Source organism: Equus caballus, chromosome 1 (assembly GCF_041296265.1).
Source record: "Equus caballus isolate H_3958 breed thoroughbred chromosome 1, TB-T2T, whole genome shotgun sequence".
Lineage (NCBI taxonomy): Eukaryota > Metazoa > Chordata > Mammalia > Perissodactyla > Equidae > Equus > Equus caballus.
In genome coordinates, this window is record NC_091684.1 from 13,956,209 (window position 1) to 13,975,283 (window position 19,075).

A 19,075-nucleotide genomic window follows, 5' to 3' on the forward strand; every position below is an offset into this window, starting at 1 on the left:
AGCTTCCTTTCATTTCATAAATGCAAATTAAGCAAGCTCCAACTCCACGCTGGGCATGTGGGGCGCACAGAACAAACAGTTGTTACCTGCTGTCACAGTGGAGCCAAAAAATCTGAAGGGTGGGCCCCGGGGCCAGAACTGAGCAGGCCTTGGATGCCATGTAAGTCCCAGTTGGCCAGGCAAACTGGTGGAGGCCAGGCCACATGGAGAAGCCATTCAGAAAAGCTAAATATCCATGAGCGGCCTCACCTTCCATGGCGGGCACAGGGCAGTCCATCCAAAGCTCCATGCAGGAGTCGCAAGGGCAGCTGGGCCTGCAGAACTCTGGGTACCAGAGCCATCCTACATCCAGCACTCCCTGTGTCCTCCAACAGTCAGGAGCAGGTAAGGAGCCTTCATGCAGTCGGGGGCAAGGGTAGGGGGGTGCCCTACCCCAGAGCACACGGGGGAGAAGGGCCAGGGCCCCCATCAGTATGACCATCTCATCACCCCCACGCCCTGGGGGCCCTTGCCAGGCACCCGGGTCTCCTCACCACAGCACATCCTGAGTGGGGCCAGGGATGGACCTCACTCGGCCTGTTTGGCTGTGCCGGCCCCTCTGGAGACAAGCCCCCTCAGCTGTTGGAGGCACCTGACCTTGTGAGTGCTGGATAAGGAGGACTGGGCTGTGCCACTGAGCAGGGTGGCTCCTCAGTGAGCATCAACATCCCTGGCAAGAGGAAAGGGAGCCTGGATGCTCACCCCACCCTCGGCTCCCAAAGCTGGGGCTGCTCCCGACAGGACCCACCGGCTCCAGGAAGGAAGGGTGGGAAGCTACGAGGGGGGGCTCAGTAGAAGGCCTGGCCCACCTCCATCACCCTCCCACAAGCTGTGTGACTTTGGGCCAGTTACAGAATCACTCTGTGTCTCGGGTTCCCACCTAAAAGGTGGAATAAAATAATAACACCTGCCTCAAAGGGTAATCGAGAGGTAATTCTGCCCACTACACACCAAATACTCAATAAATGTTGGTTGCATCATTATGTCAATTAGCAAAAATGTCAGCCTGGAGCTCCAACCTATTTGTATTTGACTCACCTTTTGGCAATTAACAGGCTCCTCGCTCCCCCCGCAGCCCGTCCCCACGCCCCCTGGAGGCTGGACGGCTTACCTATGGTCCTTCGGAGGTCTTCACACTGGCTAATGTGAGGGAACTTCAGGATTTCCTTCCACTTCTTGCTCTTCCCTTTGCGTTTTCCTCCGCCCCCTGCAGAGATGGGGGAAAAAGATGTTGGGCTGATGTTGGTCTTGTCCAAGGCTCCAGAGCTGCATCCCATCCCAGTGAGCCTGTCTACCAGTTTCAGGGGCTGGGAGACAGCTAGAGCTGGGGGGCTCAAGGTCAAGCCCATGACACACTCCAAACCCCACCAGGCACACACACTCCCCCTGGCCAGCATCAGGCCTGCGTGCTCCTCTTACATGCTTGGGCCTGGGCTCCCCACCAGCAGGAGCGGCTAGCCCCTCCAGTCATCCATGCCTGCGCCCACACCAGAAGCCCTGTTCTTCCTTGGTATCTCCCACCGCTGTTCAGCCCCACAGGGCCCCAGTATCCGGCCCCAGACTAGACCATAACCTTCCAATGGCAGGGGCCAGGCCTGTTGGACTTAATAATCCCTTCAGACTTGGGAAATCCTTGTGGAATAGACCCACAGTGAGGGCACTGTGGCTCCCTCACTGACTCAGTTTGTCCTCTTGTCCCCTGTGGAGAGTCCCCTTCCCCAACTGGAGGCCAGATGTTGGGGACGAGGACTTCAGTTTCCACTTGTCTTGGGTACTCCTTTCTTCTGCCTCCTCACAAACCCCAGGGGTCAGAGGACGCATTTCTCAAGGCTGGAAGGACTCCTGAAGGGCCCTGTCGCACCTCACATCCTCTGCAGGGTGCACACATGATGGACACACTCACACTAGGGTCGCACACAGTGGACACACACACAACAGACACACAATGGACACACATTTAATGAACACACACAATGAATATGAACACATAATGAATATGCACATGTAATGAACACAAATATGCAATGAACACACAGAGCTGAGTAAGGTGCACACACAGGGCGTTCCCGTCAACACCACCACTCCTTATCTGTGTGACAGTGGACAGACGTCAGAACGTGCAGGTGTGCGAACAGCAAGGCCCGCTGACTCTGGCCTAGGTGTCCCTGAGCCCAGCAACGTTTGGGCCTTGGACCTTGGACCAGGATGCACCTCTGTGTCATGTGGCCAGGAACCCCAAGGACTGAGATGCTGTCACCCACCTCACCCCAGGGTGGCCCTTAGATACCATCTGTCAGTGACTCACCAAAGGTCACATAGCCCTTTAGGCCCCTCATTGTCTCAGGATTTTAAGGGCCTTTCACCCTTCTTCATGCAGTCCACACCCCAAGCACCTGTGAAGACTGGAGCTCAGTTAAAGAGACGTAGGGTCTTGGGCAGGGCCTCTGCACTCTGGGCTGGCACCCTGCTCTGGGTGGGCACGCAGCCCCTCCAGTCTTGAACCCTCAGAAAGGGTCTGGGCAGAGCAAGGCCCCTCTCTCCAACCAGTAAACTCAGGGACCCCGGAGGAGCTCGGCTCTGCACCCACCCCCAGCCCAGCGTGTTTGAGGGCAGGCACAGAGTGGTCTCAGTGAATGGAACAGCCTGACTCATCTAAGCTGCTCTGGAAGCCAAGGCCATGTTCCTGATCAGTGATTGGATGGGATTCTGAGGGCGGGACCAGCACCCTCACCCTGTGGGCTGGGAAGTAGGAGAGGGAGCCGATGGAGGAGGGGCAGGACACCAGGACCATTTTTCTGCTCTCTGTCCCTCCTGTTTTCAACCTGGCCAACCAGCCCCAGCTGCCTCCTCTCAGTCTCCGCAGAGGGCAAAGGCCTCAGACTCCGAGGAGCAGAACGAATGTGTACCGGGCACATACAGTGTCCGGGCACCATTTGAACATTATCTTGTTTAATCCTCAGAATGACTCTTTGAGGAAGAAATCACTGGGCCCCCGTCCCAGATGAAGAAACAGACATCCGGGGTTGTGTAACTCACCAGCTGATGGCCTGTCCAACTCCACACTCCTCTTTCCTCCAGCCCGGGGCCAACACACGTGCACACGCATGCACACACTGCAGATCCCTTCCACTGGCCAAGCCCGGCACGTGCCCTCTCCTGGAGTCCCCATTCTAACTCTACAAGGCAGAACTCTTACTGTTCCCACTTGACAAATAAGGAAACCGAGGCATAGGGAAGGAAAAAAGCAAGTCACCTACAGCCCCACAGCTCATAAATAGCAGAGCCAAGACCCAGACTGAGCGGAATCCAGACCAAGGCCCTCACCCTCGCCCTTCTGTCTGTAAACCTGCCTTTCGGCACTGAAAGCAAGGGAAGTTCTCAGGGATCAAAGAGAAAGCTGGCATCAGACCTCAGGGGTGAGACAGCACCACTAAGAGGAGCCAGAACGGGGATCTTTCTAGGTGGGGCCCAAGCCTGCGAGCCCCAAGAAAAGACGCCACCCCAGACCCGAGGCTGCAGAGTTGCTCGGCTTGTTTGCCCCTTCACTGAACCAGCTGTCAAGATTTAGACATTAGGAGATTTCACATACGAATCCAGATTCAGGACTTCTCTCCCATAACCAGACATCCCACATGGCAAGAATCAGTAGGAGCTGGGCAGCAGCTGCCCTCGTGGACAGGCCATGTGGCCTCCATTCAGGCGGCCTGCCTGGCCTCCAGAGGGGTTACTACGTGCACCCCCGGAGAAGGGCTGCCATCAGCCTAGAACTTGAGGTGGCCAAGTCAGGTGCTCCCATCTCAGCCATTCTCAGGCTGCGAGGCCTCAAAGGGCCATTAGAAGTCATCTAGTCCGTATCCCTTTCTACCCCCCGATTCCCACTACTGAAAAGTCATTCCCAGATCTGGCTAGGACGAAGTACTTGTGTGTGTGTGTCATAAAATATACACAACATAAAACTTTCCATTCTAACATTTTTAGGCATTCATTCTAGTGGTACAATGCTGTGCAACCATCACCACTATCCATCTCTAGAACTTTTCAGCATCCAAACTGAAACTCAGTACCCCTTAAATAACTCCCCACTCCCTCCAGACCCTGGGAACCCCCATTCTACTTCCTGTCTCTAGAAAGAAATGAATTTGACTACTCTGGGTACCTCATATAAGTGAAATCATACTATATGTGTCCTTTGGGGACTCGCTTATTTCACTCAGCATAATGTCCCCAAGGGTTCATTCATGTTGTAGTGTGCATCAGATTTCATTCCATTTTTAAAGCTGAATAATATTCCCTTTCGTGTATAGACTACACTTGGTGGACATTTGGGTTGTTTCCACCTTTTAGCTATTGTGACTAATGCCACGGTGGACATCTGAGTCCCTGCTTTCAATCCTTTTGGGTATATACCTGGGGGCGGAATTGCTGGATCATATGGTAATTCCAGCTTTTTGAGGAACTGATGAAGCGTTCTTGACAATAAAGACTCCCAGGCTGCACCCCAACTCTCCGTTGGGATATGACTTAGAAGACTCTCCAGGTGACTCTCAGATAGCCAGTCTACAGAAAGCAGGAGTTGATTTTACACACATACACAAAAGTTTGCATACTTTTTATAGATTTATCTATTAAGGAAATTAACACAGATTCATTAATTATTCAATTCATTCATTCTTTCACTATGCAGGTGCTGGGGACCTGGGGATGGGCAAGAGACAGGGTGTCACTGTCTTGAGGTGCCCGATTTAGTAAGGCAGACAGACAGCAAAGGCTTTATTTCAGTGGTTCTTGATCCCTGGTGATTTGTCCTCCAGAGGACATTTGGCAACGTCTAGAGATATTTTTAGTTGTCACATTGGGTGGGGTGTTACTGGCATCTAGTAGGCAGAGGCCAGGAACGTGCTTAAACATCATACAATGCAAAGGACAGCTCCCCACAGCAGAGAATGATCCAAAATGTCGACAGTGCCGAGGTGGAGAAACGCTGCTTTATTTAATGACCGTTTTGACCCACACTCAGGAGAAGTGCAGGGTTTGGGGGAGACTTGTTAGTAACGGGACAACGGTGGTGGTCGTGGGGGAGGTGGGAAAGGTAAGCCAAGGTCACCTGGAGGGTGTGAGGCGGAGGCTGGAGTTACCAAGGGAGGGTGGGTACCACACAGTCACATGGGGGCTGCCCCCAGGCCAAGGACGCAGACTTCCTGGCCCACCTGGGGCTTCTCTCCTCCTACTCCTTACCCCCTCAGCCCACAGAACAGGACAGTGACTACGGTAGGCAGAATAATGCTCCCCAAAAGTGTCCATGTCCTAGTCCCTGGCACCTGTGAGTACGTTAGGTTACATGGTAAAGGGGAATTACGATTGCAGACGGAATTAGGATAATGACAGGGACATCATCCTGGATGATCTCGGTGGGCTCAGTGTAACTGTAAGAGTCCTTGAATGTGGAAGAATGGGGCAGGAGAGTCAGTTCAGAGTGATGCAGTGTGAGAAAGGCTAGACCGGCCGTTGCTGGCTTTGAAGATGGAAGGGGGCCACAAGCAGAGGAATGCAGAGAGCTTCTAGAAACTGGACAAGGCAAGAAAACAGATTCTCCCCAAGAGCCCAAAAAGAACGGAGCCCTCCGAACACCCTAGTTTCAACCCAGGGAGACCCATGTCCGACTTCTGACCTCCTGAGCTGTAAGACAAAACATCTGTGTCATTTCAATCTACCGGGTTTGTGGTCATTTGTCACAGTGGCAACAGGAAATAAACACAGGGACACTCTCAGCAGGGTGTCCCGTAAACGGCCACAGGGGTCCTCAATGGCCTCCCCACTCACACGTGACTTCCAGTCCCTCAAAAACTCCTGTGTAATAAACGCAGCTCCTCCATCACTCAGACAGGCTGGGGTGAGGTTCCACGTCTTAACAGACAAAACCTGCCTCAAAGTGGTCACATTCCAGACAAAGAGCTGGCTCTTCAGGGTGCTGTTGGGTTACCAGACTGCATATTTGATGACTGAAGTGTTGTACTGTTTATTATTTCAGTCGGATTTGATTGTTTCTCAGTATCCTGAGGTGGCCAGGCCCACCAGGCTGCTGCAGAAATTCCTTTCACGTCCTGGTCCTATGGCCCCGCCGGGGAGGGGTGTCAGGCCTACAAAGGGCTAGGGCCACCACCTCCTCCTACTCAGGGCCAAGTCAGGCCCCAGAAGCTGAGATGGCCAGTTTCCAGGCCTGCCCATCACCCACAGGTCAGCCAATTCTCCTTGGTCAGGTTCAAAGCCCTTTGCCATCTGGTCATCATCTCCCCAACTTTATTTCTCTCCCTGCTGTTGCTCCCAGGGCCTTTGCACTTGCTGTCCCCTCTGTCAGGAGCATCTCTTCCTACTTTTCTGAATGTTTCTCATCCATGCTTCAAGTCTTAGGCATGCACCCAGCTTCAAGGCTGTCCTGTGCACTGGGTGGTCATCCTGCAGGGCCTTCTCTGACCTCAGTAGCTGAAGCAGGCCCCATTCTTTGCCTTTGCCACCTGCCATTAAACAGTGCTTGGGAGGCCCTGGTTGGTCGGGCAGTCTGTCTCCCTCTCGCACACACTCATCAGTGGACAGATTCGCTTGTCCATTCTCCCAACATTCAGCACATTTGCACTGACGTGTCCAGCCTTTACGCATGAGGTCACTACCAGATTCCCGGCACCAGCCCCAGCTCTTCTCACTTCCTAACATCTTCCTATTTGGTGGTTTACTTGCCCATCCACCATCTCCCTGCTCTGACAGCAGACTGTGGGGGCAGGGACCTGAGTTGCTTTGCTCTCTGTTATTCTCTCCTTGGCCCAGTGTCGATGCTCAAACAGTGTTTGCCAAGTGGATGCAAGTGTCACCTCTGACCCCTGTGTGCATCCTCCTCTCCCCTTGTGACCTCACAGAAGCAGCTCCTGATCCCTCTGCCTGCTGAAGCCCTGCTCCTTCAAGCCCCAGCTCTGATGCCCCTTCCAGAGCTGCCCTTGAGAGGCAGACCCCTTCATCTGGCCCACAGCCCTGTCCCAGCTCAGCCCAGACCTGCTCAGTGTCCTTCCAGAGGGTGGGGCAGCAAACACAGTGCCCGGTTAATTGCGAGCTTTCATGAAGTTATGTTGACTGACTAGGTAAACGATTGTTTGCAGAAATAAATGACAACTTGCCCACCCCGACTCACAGCCCCTGGGCTTAGCACTGAACCAGGTGCTATACCTTTGTAACTCATTAAGGTGGTACTAGCCCCATTTCACAGAGGAGAAACCTGAGGCTCAGGGAGAGGAATTAACAGGGACAGTGAATGAACCGCACACCCAACCAGGAGCACATATCTTCTCCCATCGCACTGACTCGCAGTCATTTCCTGTCTCAAGCAGTTTCAGGCTTTATTTGCTTTACCAGCCAACCCCCTGCTACTCATGGTTTACCTTCCATGTGCCGGAAACGAGTCAGCGGAGAGGACACAGTCCCTGCCCGTGTGGACATCCAGCTTGTTCCATGCTTCAAAGAGCAGAGACAAGCAAGATGGCTGGGAATGTGGCGTGGCAGGTGGGGGGCTGCATGGAGGAGGGGTGGCTCCAGCCAGGGAGGAGGTGGCAGCAACACAGGCCTGGAGCGGGTGGGAGGGCTCCTGCCAGAGGTGGGAAGAAGTCAAGACGTTGGGCCTGGGGACATGGGCTAAACTCCGCTGGCTCACAGCTCTGGGGGAAGGCACCAAAGACCAAGGGGGGCAGGTCTCTCTCCTGGTGTGGGAAGGAGTCTAAGGCAAAACCTGGAGAGAGGTGGGCAACAGGAGGATGCAGTGCTCCCCCGACTCAGGGCCTTGAGCCCCTAGGAGGGGGCAGCCTCCAGGAAGGAAATTGCTCATCAAATCACTTCTGCTTTCTCCAGTCCCCAGGGTCCCCCTTGGCTGCCAGCAATGGCCTCGTGCAGGTGCTCCCCAGGGGGGCCTAGGGGAAGTGTGATAAGGGGGTGGCAGGGCAGGAGGAGGGAGAGCAGCCAACAGAGAGGGCTGGGGACTCCTCTGGCAGGTGGCGAGTCCTAGCAGGGGCTGGAGTGAGGGACTAGGGGAAAAAAGCAAAGTAATAAGTCACTACCCTTTCTTAAGGATGGCCAAGCACTCATAACAGGGTGAGTGACTGAGAACCTAAGTGGCTTTTCTTTTGCTCCTGCGGATGCCCCCCGGGAGAAATACAAAGATCACTCCAAAAAAACTGCCAAGAGAAAACTGTCATTGTGGGGGAAGAAGTCGGCTTACAGTTATTCTTGTTGCTTGTACTGTTTTCGTGGGAGGTGTTTGAGCTTTGTAGGCAGAGGACTGAAATGAGCTGGCACTGAGAACGAGGGAGAAGAGCAAGGTGGACCCATGTCGTACTCCAGGGGGAGAGTGTGAGGGGGCCTGAGCTTCTGGAAGGCATTGCCCCTGTGCCAGCTGGACCCCAGTGCAGGTAGGAGGTTGGGGGATGGGGGGAGGTCCCATGATGAGCGACTCTGAGCTGTGAGGAGCCTCCAGCCTCCCTGGGACCCAGGACCAGCCTGGCACAGTGGAGTGGAGCTGCCAGCAGGGGCCCCTCCTCTGAAGGACAGGGACAAAATCAACAGCAGTGGTGACCCCAAAAGTCTGAGGTCTCATTTGCTGGAGTCCTTTGAGCCCCTGGACTTCTCATTCCAACCTTGGAAGGAGGGGGACAAAGCCATTGACCTTGGACTTCTCATTAATCTTACAGTATGGCCTGTTTGATCTGGAAATTAAAGAACTGTGGCATTTCTTGTACTTCCAGGGTCAGAGAGCAATTTGAAGGCATCATCTCGTTTAATCCTCACACCAACCGCCATGAAGTAGGGCCTCTTACTGAAACCATGTGACAGATGAGGACACAGAGTCTCAAATCACTCAAGCAGTTTGTGTCACACCCTGAACCAGGACCCAGGTGTTTTGACTCCTAGTCTAACGTTCTTTTCCTCGCTGGTGACAAATGAGCGACTGATCAGAGAAAGGGTCCTTGGGAGAAGCTGAGGACGCCTCTCGCATTTGTTAGAAAGACCTTCCTTCACACCCTTGAATCAGAGGTTCCTGAGTGATCCTTGGACTAGCAGCCTCCGCGTCACCAGGGAACTTGTCACAAATGCAAATTCTTGGGCTCCACCCTAGACCTCCTGAACAGGAAACTCTGGGAGTGGTGGCCAGCAATCTGGGGGTTAACGAGCCTTCCAGGTGATCACACTCAAGTTTGAGAACCACTGCCCTAAATCAAGAGGAAGTCCTTGAACATCACGTGGGAAATGGGACAACAGGACCACTCTTTCTGGGAATTGCTCTCTCTGTGATTTGTTATTTCTGCCCTGTCTACTTCCAAAAACAGTCTGAAGAAACACACAAGGGTTTGGACAAATTGACTGAACATACTCCTCCCAGCTCCAAAATTTAGTGAGCCTGGGCTCTGACAAGAACCCAGGTCCCTGTCCCCTGCCTGACATGAGTCAAGCATTCTTCTCGCAAAGACACTTGGCAGCCCCGACACCACTTACTGGGCCACGCATGAGCCGGGGCAAGAGGGCAAACTGTAAGAGGACCCTCCTGTTTCCAGAAAGTCCAAGGGAGATGCTAGAGAACACAGTCAGCAACGACCTTTCTGGGTCCAGGTTGGAGAGACGGCCTCACAGATCCGTCACTCTATCACCCCAGGCCCTGGTCTGGCTCCCTAATAAGCTGGCCAGGACTCCGCTCAAACCCTGCCCTTACCATCAGTGCACATCTACTGGTGCCCCTTTGCCTTCCGGCGGCCTTTGGACTTTTATTGTTTTGTGGATCCCAGAGAGGAGAGAATCATTTCTGGAGATGGGCTTGCTGGTATCTGCAGAGGACCTGATGAGTTTTGGGGACCCTGAGGAGGGTGGGGGTGCTGTTTTCCCACAGACCATGTTTCTCTGGACAGACTTTCTACCCAAATCGGAAAACCGTGATGGGGATGCAGTCTCAGCCAAGGTCAGCAGGAAGAGAGACTCATTCAAGTTGACCCACAAAGAAGGGGATTATTGCCAGGATCATGGGGGCCTCTAAGAATCCAAAGAGAGGCAGCCAAGAGTAGCTGGATTTGCGGGAATAGGAAGGCCCGGAGACACGGAAAACCTGGGGCTGAGGTGTCTCTGCACCTGGCTCTGCCACGTGCCCCTCTGAGGCCAGGCCAGGCTCATCCCTCTGCACAGGCCCTCACTGACTGTGGGTGTACAAGGAAGAAGCTGCCTTTGTCCCTGGTTCCTGCGAGGTAACCTCTAAGTCCTTGGACTTCACCGAGGGATAGGAGTGGGCCAGCCCCGAGAACCATACCTGAGTTATGCTAACAAGATGACTCAAGGTGGGGCTGGCCATGGCACAATGACCAACCATGTGGTTAGGAGGTTGGGGTTTTGACCCAGGTGACAATAACCTGACATCTGGGGAGGGGAAGGAGGCTAGAGATTGAGTTCAACCATGTGGGCAATGATCCAATCACTCACGACCAAGTAATGAAACCCCAACAAAAACTCTGGGCTCCGGGCTTGGGTGAGCTTCCTGGTTGGTGACTGCATGTCAGTGTGCCGGGACAGCGATGCGTCCCTTGCAGACTTTGCCATGAGAATTGCTCCCTTTTGCTGGTTTGGATTTGTGTCCTTTTTCTCTAATAAAATTGTAATTCTAAGTATTGTGCATTCCTGAGTTCTGTGAGTCATTCTAGTGAACTATCAAACCCAAGGGGGTGGGGGGAATCCTTGAATTTGTAGCCAGTTGGTCAGAAGTGCATGTGGCCTGGGGACCCCTAAACTTGCAGCTGGAGTCTGAAGGGAGGGCAGTCTTGTGGGCCCTCACTCTCACCTGTAGAGTCTGCGCTTGCTCCAGGGAGCTAGTATCAGAGCTGTGTCAAGCCCCCAAGTCCTCAGGACCCTGCAGCCCAGTTCACTGCCCGTCTGCCGGAATCCTGACCCTAAAGTCCCAAGGAGCAAATCTGATTAGCCAACACATCTTTTGTCTCCAAGCCGCATGTCGTGGGCCAGCCCAGATTCTGAAACAGCCCATCAGTTCTGGTCCTGGTCAATGGGGCAAGACAGAGGGGCCGAGGGAGCAGTGGGTCTCCCCAGGGCTGCAAGCTCAGAGCGGAAGCCCCCAGAGTGGCGCCAGGCATAAACAGAGGAAGTATGAGAGAGACCACAGAGACAACATCCTCACTTCCAGAACAGTTTGGAGCACTGCTGGTTAGTTAAAAGCACAAGGACAGGGCGTGAAGAGCTACAAAGGCTGCCACTGCCCCAGGATTCCCAGCAGGGCCCCTTCCTCCTGCCATCTCACAGCCCCTCCCATGGAACGGCCTGTGGGTTGCAAGGGGCCATGAGGTTTGGAGAGGTCAGTTTCAGTCTAATGCGAGGAACCAAATTTGTTAGAAATCCAAATTACGTTGCAAAGTGGGTCTCGTTTGGAGAGGGGAGACCAGGAAAATTGGAGGGGCTGCTCTGAACATATTTTGGTCCAGGTCTGGGAGGTTCTGAGCAGCCTAGTGACTGTCTGTCGGAAGGCTCTCTGTGTTCCCAGCCGCAAGCGGCCGATGACTCATCCCCTCTCCGCTGGTCAAGTGGAAGGCGTGTTATAATTTTGCCTGTGACGTCTGTGGGGCTAAAGAATCTGTTCAATTCCTTTCCACCCAGGTGAGCTGTCAGGACTCGGTTTCTACGGCGCTGCCAGCAGGGCTGGTTTTCCAGAAAATACCACCATGGGGAGGCCGTGGGTGTTGTCCGAGGCCACGGGCACAGTGGAGGAGGCCGGTTTTTCTGATGAGGTAGTTTTCCCATGTCTGTTGCCTCCCCGCCCTGGCCTCCGCGCCACCAATATTTCTGTCTCAACCACCTGGGCTCCATTACCTTTGCCACCGCCAGAGTGGCACCCCCAGCTGAAGCTGATGAGGTGGGTGTGTGGCATCTCACTGATTCAAAGTCTCTTTTCATCCAGCCCCAAACAAGGCGAGATCCCAATTATAGGACCCAATCTGGGGCTGCGTCACCGAGTGACTCAAGCCTTTTCAAAAGGGACTTGACTCCAGCCAAGTGTACTTGCCGTGACCTCAGTCTGCAGGGGACTTTCTCCAAGCCAAGGTACTTGGCAATCGCTGCAAAAGGCAGACAGGCCGGTAGGGGTGCAGGAGAAGGCACCACCCCCTGGCCTCAGTTTACTCATCTGGGACCTGGGGGTGGGGGGTGGGGGTGCCAGGACAGGGCATCAGAACCTTTTTTCATAAGAGCTTTTCTTTAAGTTCCTTGTAGGTAAGACAGATAATAAGGAAGCTGATCAGGGGGGTGGGGGTGGGGGGCAGAGCTTGCAAACACTGGGGCCTCATTCTGTCTTTGTGAGTCTCACTTTCTGGAAATACCCAGCACTTGCAGGGCACCCGCCTCTGTGAAGTTTCCTGGATGCCCCCTGAATCCAGGTGACTCCTGCTTCCATCTGCTCCTGCCCTGGGCTCCTCTGTCACCAAGCTGTCCCAAAGTACTTGAGCTGAGAGGTCTGGATCTGGGGGCACCAGGTGGAGATGCCCCCATAACTACTCGCTGATTGAAATGTTTAGAAGAAAACACAACACGAGAGGCTGCCAAAGGCTCCTTGGCCCAGAATCTTCTGAGAGGGGAGCTGTCCCGTTTATGCCAGGCAGCCCGAGGCCACGGTTCCTCTAGGCAGGAAGCATCAGGTAGCCCTGCTGTCCTCCAGTGTGTCCAGCGCCATCCTTGCTGAGCACAGGACCCCAGGGGTAGGCAGGAGAGCGGAGAAGGCAGGTCTAGGGGGCACAGAAGCTCTCCCCACCCCAGGCTGCTTTCCACGGCCTGACACCACCACCACCTTCACCGCACAGTGAGCACTGACCCATCGTACCATGTCAGAGACCTAAGGGATGGGCCCAGAATACAGGATCAAGCCCCAGGCTCTGTCCAGAAGGCTGGTCCTCTGGTGCGGGCGCAGCCAGGCCCAGGAGCAACCTGCCCAACTCAGTGAAGCCAGGAAGAGGAGGAGCGGGAGGTAGAGAGGGACTGGAGGCCTTTCCAGGCCCTGTTAATGCCTCCGGGAGCTGAGCTCAGCTGCTCAGCCGGGGCTCCCGCTGTTCAAGGGGACCCTACCAGGAGGGTGGGCAGAGGGGAGCAGGACATTAGCACACTCCAGGCCTCGAAGCCAGCTCTGCCCTCTGAGGGACGGGATGTAGGGAGGCAGACACATAGTTGTCCTGACTCCAGAACATTTTGTGGTGCCTCAGCTGTCAGCTACAAGAACCTAAAACCTCCAGTACGTTCTCAAGAGGAAGTGCAGTGCTGAAGCGGTGTGAGGCGTGGGGTGTGGCACGGGGCATGTGGGGCCTGCGGGCAGGTCCCAGCACCTCCGGGCCCCTCCTCACGGCCACACCACAGCTGGGATTCCAGAACAGAAAAACCTCAGCCACAACCAGAAGGATCCCACAACCTCAAATTAAGAAAACCCAAACCAATACTAGGAACGGTAACTGGTTGCCCTGGGCACAGGGAGACATGGCCCTCCCCAGCACACTGAACCTGAGACAGAGGAGGCTCCTCGTGTGGCTTTAGGGGGTATGAAGTCTGAGGGACAGTCCCTCCCAGGAGACCTTTGCTGCCAAGGGCAGTGCTATGACTGGGCCACCTCAACCAAAGGCTGCCGCCCTTGAGTGACAGCTGGGCTGTTTACCAGGAACTCATACACCCACCGCCTGGAGGCCTCTTCATCACAACATGATAAGTGGGTATCACTGCATGTTATCTGAGCCCTGCCACACACCAGCTGTGTGGCCTTGCTTAGGACACTCCGTGTTTTCTCTTGCAAAGTAGGATGCTGTTACCCAATCTGTATTGCTGGGTTAAGGATTAGAGCCAAATGTGCAAAGTTCCTAGCACAGAGTAGGGACTCACTAAATGTAGCCATTATCATCACTAGCACTATCCCCACCATCACCATCCCCACTACCACCATCATGACCACCATTACTACCACTATCAACATCACCATCATCACCATCCCCACCAACGATGCCACCACCATTCCCCAATCATGCCCCCTACCATCATCATCACCACCCGCACCCCCACGTCGCCATCATCTCCATCATCATCACCACCATCCTCCTCACTGCCTTCACCAGTACCACTGTCAACATCACCATCATCACACCACCACCATCACCACTGCCACCATCATCACCACCATCACTGCTGCCACTACCACCACCAACACGACTTTTGTAGATGAGAGAACTAAGGACACAGACCTAACAAGGGACAGACAGCAGGTTTCAAGCCCAGGGCTTCTGTCTCCAAGTTCAGCCATCTTTCCATCCAACCACTACTGCCTCCCAACACACACACACACACACCCCTTCCCCATCAGCATGATGTCAGCATCTGATGTTTGTCAGAGGGTACCACAGGGAAGTCGTGCAGGAGGCTACATGATTTGGCCCCCGTTACCTCTCTGACCTGCTACTACTCCCATACTCACTCCACTCCAGCCACACTCTCCTCCTCACCGTTCCTCAAACACCCCGGGCATGTTCCCACCTGAGGGCCTTTGATCTAGCTCAGGAGTTGGTAAACTTTTTCTAAGAAGAGCCAGACAGAGTCTCTGGGTCACACACAATACGTAAACAAATGGGCACAGCTGTATTCCAATAAAACTTTACTGCAAACGCAGGCAGCAGGCTGGATTTGGCCCCGGGGTCTTAGTTTGCCCCAGTCTATCTGCTCTTGCTGTTCCCTTTGCCTGGAACCTTCCTTCTCCCTAGGAGAAAACATCCTCAGGGTGAACACCTTCTCCTCCTCCAGGTTTTTGCACAGATCTCACTTTCTCCATGCAGTTGACCCTGACGACTTTTTTTCCCAATGAATAATTTATTGAAGTGAAATTCATAGACCATAAAATTAACCATTTAAAGTGAACAATTCAATGGCATTTAGAACATTCACAATGTCATACTACCGCCACCTCTAGCTAGTTCCAGAACATTTCCATCCCCCCAAAGTAATACCCACTGACCACCCTTTTTAATGCTACAACTTGTGCCCACCCCCTGCCCCACCTCCTGATCTACCTTTCTTTTACTTTTTTTCCTTATCTTTCTTTCACTTACTTTTCTTTTACTTTCTCACTTCCATTACACAGATCACCTTGCAACATTCTACGTGGCTTATTTATTCTGTTTACGGCTCATTGCTCCATCTCCGCCCTCCTTCCATTAGAATGTAGGACTCATGAGGGCAGGGAGCTTTGTTTTCTCCCCTGCTGTCTCCTAAGCACCCAGAACAGTGCTTGGCACACAGTAAATGCTCTCTAAATCGTTGATGAACAGATGGAGAGGCACGACCAGAGGGAAGAGATGGTTTCCAAATGGACTTCAAAACAGAAAACCCACATCACGCACCACAGTCTTTTCTGAGCCTTCGTTTTCCTCCCTGAAAATGGGAACACAACCACCTTCCCTGGGAGAGGCAGGGCGCGCACAGCCTCCCCTGCCCCCCTCCTTGCGTGTGTCTCCTCCCATCTCCCTGTTCGGTTATCCTGACCTTGAACCAAGAGCCCCTCCTCGTCGGGCAGTGTGGAAAGAGTGGGGATTCTCATCAGACAGGCAGGGCTGGACTTCTGATTGCTCTGTCCACGAGCTGAGTGACAACAGCCACCTCCCCAACCTCTCTGCGTCACAGTTTCTAACTGGTATAATAACCAAATGGCCTTTGTAAGGGTTGGATGGAGTGTGTGCTTAGTCAGCACCAGCTGGGCACCAAGATGAGTTGAAGCCCTCTTGCTCCCCAAGCCTCCCCTTCCTGTGGCTTCCTCCCTTTTCCTCTATTCCTCTGTCTCTTTAGGAGTTGAGAGAACATTTCCTCCAAGAGAAGGCAGGTCCCCCTTCCCCACCGTCCTCTTGCAAACACTAATGGTCTTCTGAAAAATGATTTTCCTTGGAAAGGACATTTTTCAAACTTATTTTGGGGTTTACTATGCTTTTGCCCACACCGGTTTTCATAGTTGAGAGACTTTGGCCACAAAAATTACCTTTTCACTGCAGAAGTAATCCCCTTCTCTCAGCAAAGCCCTAACGCGGTCACTTTTGTCTCCACCATGTTTTCTCTGGGCTGGAGAAGAAGAGAAAGCGGGCAGAGAGGGAGGCGAGCTGACCCCTGAGCAAAGCCACTGGCAGTTGTAAGTTGGCCTCTGCAGCACAACTGTGGCTGTTTTGTTAGAGAAATAAACAGGACTATTTGCTCATGAAAAAATGTCCCAATTTTTCACAGGATATTCATTAAAATATTTGCATTTCCCGGTGAGTAATAACTATTTCTGCTGTCCCCAGAATTTTTGCATCATCTACTTAAAAGAAGCTGAACAGACTCAAGAAATCCTTCCCAATCAAAATCCACCCAGCGACCTGGGTACGTTGTGATGTCGATGTGACAGTGCACACAGAAGGGCTGGGAGGTCCAAGGTGCAGAGGTCATGGTGAGCCAGGCCCTGGCCTGAGAGCTTCAGTTCCATTATCTCTGAGTCTCATTACATCACAGCAAAGTGGATTTATTTTGCAGGTGAGGAAACAAGCCCAGAGAGGCCAAGTATCTGGTCCAGGGTCACACAGCCCCTAAGTAGCTAAGCTGGGAGTTGAACCTAAGAACACTTGGTTTTTAACTCCCAGTCCACGAGGCTGATATGGAGTTAGTTCAAGGGACGGATGAGAACTGGGCCCTGAGAAAGTTCCCCCAAAGTCTGAGGCCACAGCAGTCGCAAACCAGTGCAGCACAGAGGCACCTAATGCAGAGGTGAAGGCTCTCAAATGGGGGTCCAGAAGAGAGTTCTTGATTCCTACCTGCCTTCACCCAAAACATGTACCTCTGACTCTCAGTAAACGGCACTGCCATTCACCCAGCCACTTAGGCCAAAGGACCGAGGTGTCACCCCAATTCCACCGTCCCCATGGCCTCTGGTAAACAGCCTTCAAAATGGCCCCAGTGATTCTTGCTTCTGTATTCAATGTCTGTGTAGTCCCCTCCCACGCTGAACCTGGGTAACCAATAACCAATGGGATGTGGTGGCAATGATGGAGTATGACTGCAAGGCTAGGTCATGAAAGTCGCTGTGCCCCCTGCCCTGCTCTCCTGGCTCACTTGCTCTGAGGGAAGCCAGCTGTCACGGTGTGAGGACGCTCAAGCAGCCCTGTGGAGAGGCCCATGTGGGGATGAGCTGAGACCTCCTGCCAACAGCCAGCATTAATTTTCCAGCCTTGTGAGTGAGCCACCCTGGGAGCGAGTCCTCCAGCCCCAGTCAAGCCTTCAGATGACGGCAACCTCATGAAAGACCCTGAGCCAGAACCACCCAGATAGGCAACTCTCCAATTCCTGATCCACAGAAGCCATGAGATAACAAATGTTAATTACTGTTCTAACCTGCTAAGTTTTTAGTAATTTGTTACACAGCAACAGCTAACTCACACAGTCTTCCACCTACGACCATCCACCAAGTCCTATGGACTCCATTTCCAAATGACACATTGACTCTGCCATCTCCCTTCCCCTCCATGGCCACTGCCCTGGTCCAGGCCACCATCACTTCTCACAGGACGACCACAGCAGCCTCCTGGCTGGCCTCCCTGCCTCCATCTGGTCCTTGTCCAACCCACTGTCCATGCTGCAGCCTGGGTCATTCTATAAAAGGAACCCACTTCTAGCCTCTCCAACGGCTCCCCACGGCCCTTGGGACAAAACCTGAACTCTTCGCCATGACCTACAAGGCCTTGCAGGCTGAAGCCTGCCTGCCTCCCTCCCTGGCCTCATCTCCTGGTTCACCCTGCACCAGCCGCACTGGGCTGCCTTTTGTTCCTCAAATACACCAGTTCTCTCTGACTGTGAGCCTGTGTGCTGGCTGTTTCTTCTGCCTGAAACACTCTCCCCATGACTCTTCCTTTGGTTTCCAGTTGAGAAGTCACCTCCTCAGAGAGGCCTTCCCTGATTACCCTGTCTCCTGGACACTCCCCAGCAACAGGTCTTGTTTATTCCCTTTATAAACTGTAATGACCTGAAATTACTTTATTCATTTATCTTTTAAACTTGATAAGATATTGTCAGCCACGATTGTCATCCACCCCTTCTCATCCCTTAGAAGGTTACTCCCTGAAAGCTGGCACCAAGCAGGTACGCAATAAAACGTTGTTAAATGGATGAATGAATGAATCCCCTTTCTTAATATGAGCCCAGAAAAATCCCTTATCATCTCAGAGCTTGGAATTCCCATCAAGGAAACCATTAACTAATTTCCCATGTGACCCTAGGGAGTCTCTTCCCCTCTCTGGGCCTCAGTTTCCCCAGATGAGGAGCTGGGCTGATGAGATCTTAGGTCCCAGGGGTCCTTGTGATGGACCTGAGGGCAGTCAAGCCATAGTCTGGGGATGGGACCAGAGGGCCTCACCTTGGGTTCTACAGAGCTGGCACTTTGTCTTTAAAAATCAGCTCAAGATGGCATCTCTACGCAAAGCACTGCTTTCTTTAAGGGCTGTTTAAATTCCTGACCCAGTAAAACCCATGGGCTACTTCTAGCATGAGCACAGCTCTGGTACCTGAGGATGAACCAGGGCGCCTGTGTTCCCTGCAAGGACCTGGGACACAGCACCACCTGCTGCCTCAGACCTTGGCCCTGACCGTGCTTGCTTGGCCCACATAGATGTGCCAGACATAGGGTGCAGACCCCACCGTAGGTGATCACGCACAGCAGACCAAAGGCAGTGGCTGGGGAGGTAGAGCTGGGGACTTACAGAGGCAGGGTCTATGCTGGGGTCCCAGGTCCCCCGTGGCCCTTTTCCCTCTGTACCTCCCCCTCCTAACTCCCATTACACAGCAGAGTAAACAGGGGCACAGCAGTGGCCTTACAAAGTCTTCATCTAAAATGCTTCTTTCATTGTAGGATGGTCAAGGAGGGCTCTTTTTGGCAGATCTGATTTCTACCCCTAGGAATTCAGAATCAAATATGAACACAGAAAGGAGA

The 19,075-nt window shown here is 53.2% G+C and overlaps 2 protein-coding genes across 9 annotated transcripts in view; both read right to left on the minus strand.

The window, feature by feature from the left end:
• Window positions 1-19,075, minus strand: part of GRK5 (G protein-coupled receptor kinase 5) — a 218,426-nt gene that overhangs the window by 118,327 nt on the left and 81,024 nt on the right. For 7 of the 8 annotated variants that reach the window (XM_070259970.1, XM_023638461.2, XM_070259989.1 and 4 more), the window contains one exon: window positions 1,151-1,246. In XM_070259970.1, coding sequence (XP_070116071.1) covers window positions 1,151-1,246 — 96 coding nt within the window. Of the gene's footprint in view, window positions 1-1,150; window positions 1,249-19,075 lie in introns of those variants that run through there. The other variant, XM_070259976.1, reaches the window with a different exon arrangement.
• LOC106782043 (high affinity immunoglobulin epsilon receptor subunit gamma) overlaps window positions 1-19,075 on the minus strand; it is a 109,909-nt gene that overhangs the window by 10,832 nt on the left and 80,002 nt on the right. The window contains exon 2 of the mRNA XM_014733089.3: window positions 1,151-1,246. The gene's annotated coding sequence lies outside the window, so the exon portion shown is untranslated. The remainder of the gene's footprint in view (window positions 1-1,150; window positions 1,247-19,075) is intronic.